This window comes from Octodon degus, unplaced genomic scaffold, assembly GCF_000260255.1.
Source record: "Octodon degus isolate 3935 unplaced genomic scaffold, OctDeg1.0 scaffold00007, whole genome shotgun sequence".
Lineage (NCBI taxonomy): Eukaryota > Metazoa > Chordata > Mammalia > Rodentia > Octodontidae > Octodon > Octodon degus.
Genome location: NW_004524583.1, coordinates 21,669,255 through 21,673,759, shown reverse-complemented (window position 1 = coordinate 21,673,759; position 4,505 = coordinate 21,669,255). Strand labels below are relative to the sequence as shown.

General features: G+C 43.8%; 1 protein-coding gene across 1 annotated transcript in view; it reads left to right on the top strand.

Annotated features, from left to right (window-relative positions):
- Prkch (protein kinase C eta) overlaps window positions 1-4,505 on the top strand; it is a 207,347-nt gene that overhangs the window by 188,536 nt on the left and 14,306 nt on the right. Inside the window, exon 14 of the mRNA XM_004624806.3 lies at window positions 1-105. This exon is cut by the window's left edge and continues 18 nt beyond it. Coding sequence (XP_004624863.1) covers window positions 1-105 — 105 coding nt within the window. The remainder of the gene's footprint in view (window positions 106-4,505) is intronic.

The window sequence follows — 4,505 nt, the reverse complement described above, 5'->3', positions numbered from 1 at the left end:
CCTTTTGAGGCTGAGAACGAAGACGACCTCTTTGAGGCCATACTGAACGATGAAGTGGTCTACCCCTCTTGGCTCCATGAAGATGCTGCAGGGATCCTGAAATCTGTAAGTCTGGCTTCTCTAGCCAGCTTCTGAACTAGTGCAAACCAGTTTGTTGTACTTGCTTCTTAGGTGTTCTTGTGAATACCTTCTACCAGGAAGCTGTGAGCCCCAACTAAAATTTGTGTTTCAATCTAAAGGGTCAAAGCACTGTAGTTACCCCAGGCTATTTTCTTCTTTTATGCAATAGTGATTTCTAGGCCAAATGCAATATCAGTTGATAGTCTTGTTTGTCAAAAGTCAAGTGTTTCTAGCACTTAGAGTTTGAGTGTAGGTAAAGAGATGCTCTCTCCCTTCCAGAGCGTTGGGTCTCTCCTGGGTCAGCTGAATGCCCTTCTCAGCCTTGCGTGGTAGCAGCTGAGCTGCTCTCCGCAGTATCTGAGGAGCAGGACAAAGGGCACTGTCCCTTAGTGCTGGGAGAGGAGGAGAGGAATTTTCTAAACTTCTGTAGGTCTCTTTGGCACCATGTTCTCCCCACGGAAACCAGGTGCCAAGCCTGAGATTGGCATGTGATGGTGTAATGTGTCATGTTGAGGAAGTCTTTTGGTTGTGTTCAAGGCCATCAGTTGCGTGTCTTACTTTGAAATGAGGCAGAAACGAGGCATTGATGCCTATAGGTTGAAAATAATAAAGTGTATGTAATTTGGAGCAATTCTATAACCATAGTTAGTTCAAAAAATCACTGACATAAAAATTAAAAAAAAAAAACACTGATGTTCATCTACTATATGCAGAGTAGTAGGGAAATAAAGCTCCTTTCTTTAATTAGTGGAAAAATCAATTCTCTGTTGGATCATGTTTTTAAGATTTTTATGGAATTTTTTTCTCAACAGATCTCTGGTCAGTTTCTATTTTTTTCAATTAATCTTACCAAAGTTGAATCTTTTTGTGATTTGAAACAAAAGGTTAAACATGGTAAATGCTAGCTGTCTTGTTGAAAGATCCATGTCTTTAGAAGTCACGAGTCCTATCAGTACCGTGTTGAGGCTGCCTGGGTGCTGCTCTCTGTGTGCTGACACTGAAGTCATGACTGTCACTGGAAATTCTCCACATCCCTGAAAGAAAAATAATCATGGAAATCCTTTCCTGGCAAATATTGCCAAAGTGAATCATAATTCATAACTTGAGACTTAGAGGCTCAGAAGCTAGTACTCGCTTGAAATTGAGAAAGCATTGATCTCAGAAAGAAATAAAAGCATAATACTTTGGGTTTTACCAGACGTCTCCTGTCTGGTATATTATCATAAGAACAATTTATTTATATAATCAGTAGGAATTTTAGACTGAGGAAACCAAGAACATGAGCTTTATAATTGCACACATAAAAAGTTGTGGAGAAAGGCCATGACTTTCTTCCTATGCCATGAGGTTTTACACTTCGGGCAGGGGTCCATACTCTACTGTGTTGGCCACAGCTGACCTTAATGTCAGCTGTGATGTCACAACTTCACAGTGCTGTGGAGTCAGGCTTGCTCTGAGTTACTAATCTGCCAGCTTCCATGCGCTGGGATCTGGCTGTCCGTGACTCCCAGGGCCTGCAACAACCACCCTCATAAACACCACCTTTCATGATACATATGTTTTGTTCACTCACCACAGCTGCTTTAGCACGTTTAGTATTTAAACGAAGGACCCCAGGGTTTGTCGCTCAAATGCAAATGTTAGTTTGAGCTGTAAAGCAGTGTATGTTGTGAGGCAGGAGGATCACTAGTTTGAGTTCAGCTTAGGAGACTCAGTTGCTACTTAATGAGTCTCAAATAGGGCTGGGAGTGTAGCGCCGGGCAGAGGCGTGAGTTTGATCCCCACTACATAGCATAACCATGAATGACTACCAAAGAGAAACACCTATGTATTGTTCGACTTGGTGTGTAAAGAGCTCCCTGCTTAAAACCATCGTAAGTAGGAAATAAAGACTATCCTCTGCTTCAAGAGACATCTTTGTCACTTAGGGCTTAGCAGTCTAGATCCATGTACCTCTACAAATTCCTCATGGCTTCTGAATCTAGGTCTGGAGGCATTCTGAAGAGGCCCCATCTCTTTGGGTTAGTTGTCTCTTTCATCACCTTCTCTTCATTTTTTCTTCATAGTTTTAGAACAAGTCCTCAGCCTTACTCTAGGACCTCAGAGTCATCTTGAGAGACTTCTTTCCAGCTGAACCCCAGACTATATACTTCCTCTTTAGCAAGCTTTGTAGAACTTAGAGCCCCCTGGTGCTGGACAGTGTTACAGTTTATATGTTTATAACTCAGACCAGATAAACTCATTTTCTTGAAGCTGCATTTCTGAGGTAAACATGCACCAAATATTTCTCTTTTTTTTTTCCTTTTTATTTATTTATTTATTTATTTTCAACAAATAATACACTGCATATATTCTTCTTAGTGGTTAATTGCTGTACAAGATGCACCAAATATTTCTGGTGACTATCACGTGCTTTCAGTCTGTGTGAGAGGAAGCAGCATCCAGTGCCTTACCTGAAGAGAACCTCAGCCTCTTGGAGACTCCATTGTCCCCTCCTTGTGAGTCCACTTCCATGAAGCTATGGATCTTTTCCTGTTTCCCAGCTCCTGTGTAACACCAGCTTCTCCTTGTGCTGGAGACCACAGCTGAGCTGCTTCCATCTCCTCTGTCTAGCACTGATTTTCCTACCTGGCCCTGGGTGTCATCCCCACAGAAAGGCGTGAGGCTTCAGGCCTGCAGCTCCAGAGCTGGGCAGCAGGCCTGCTAGCAGGTTGGCGGCATGACCTCGGCGAGCTTCTGTCCCTGAGTCTCAGCACCCTTGCTCGTGAAGAGAGGTAATAAGATGCAGGTCCTAGAGCTATTGTTAAGATGAAGTGAAATCATATATGTAAACCTCTCAAACACACAAAGACTATGTCTTCAAAGTAATTTTCTGAAATACCCTTAAAAGTTGCCAGATAAAATTACTAGAAAAGAAAAGCACTCTGTGGACCATTTTGCTCATTCCAGTCTCCGTCGCTGTGTAAAAACTAAGACAACTCACTGCTGTCACCAGGACACTGAGCTAATCTCTGCAGCGATCTGACTGAGATATTAATTAGCAATGTGTTGAGGCAAAGTAAGAAAAAAGTAGGAGCACTCAGGACTGAGGAGAAGAGCTGCGGATGAGTCTGGGGGTGGAGCGTTGGGGAAGCGTGTGCAAGGCCCTGGGATTGGTCCCCCGTTGCATTTCCAACTGAACCCAAGACTACATATGCAAAGAGGAGAAATGCAAAAAGAAAAAACAAACCTTCATGGCACCACCGAATTGCCCACTAAAAGATAGTTTAAATGCTAAGTTCTATGTTGTCTGAAATCAGAGTCCAAGTTTTCCTGATTCCTGGTCAAAGAGTCCAAGCTGGACCATACCTTTCTCCGTTTCTCTTGTACTTCTCATTAAGGAATATCTTTCTGCCCGCAGAGCTCCATGTTTCTAGCACCCAGATTATTTCCCGCTGTGATTCTTTCCTATAGCACCAAGAATGTTAGTCTCTGGGGTGTTCCCAGGGCGCTGTGTGCTCAGCGCCTGCATGGATGGCCCCCCCGCTTAGCTTTTGATCTACTACAGTGATAATCAGTTGTATCATTAAGGTTGTGCATTGGAATAATGCCATCATAACAGCTGCCTTCGTGACTTGAGAGTATCTGTGACCATGAGTGGAGAAGCCAGTGTTAGGCAATCAGAAGCGACGTTCGGGTCCATCCTGTAAACGCTTGCCGCCTACCTGCCTTTGCTAAATGCTGGAAATGCAGATGTGAAAAGTTCTTCCATTGCTCACAGATTAGCGGGAATGAGAGCAGGTAAACAAGTATTTAGTATACTGCCAAGGAAGAATGACTTCGAGACCTTTATCTGGAGGCAAAAACAGGAAAGGTAACATGGGGACAAGACAAAGGAAGTGACATTCAAGCTGATTGAAGGGAGAAATAGGCTGATTCCCTGGTTCTGGAAATCAGGTGGAGGGCTGGAGGTGATCACTAGTTGTCAGGAATTCCAGAATAGATAGATAGAGAAGGGTGGAGAGGGTAGGGGGTGGGATGGGGCACAGCCTGGCGCTGAGAAGAGGATTCGGAGGAAGCCAGGAAGGGGTGCCGTCATACCGTACATGCCTGCAGGGTTTGCTTCCAGTGAACTCAGTCAGGTTACGCAATGTGTTTCACGCGGAAATCAGTGCCCATGTTAACTTGAGTAGTTCTGACAAGGTGAGGACGAATGGCTCTGTGCCAATGACTGAGGTATAGGGCTCGGGGGTGGGGCCATGTCAGGACTTAGTTCCAGTAATGTCTTTTTAAGAGCTCCCAGTGAGATTTTGTGGTATCATGATAGAGATCAAGTTATACTGTTTTCTCTACCAATATAGTTCTGAGACCTTTTCCCAAAATTTTATGAACACTTATGTTCAGTC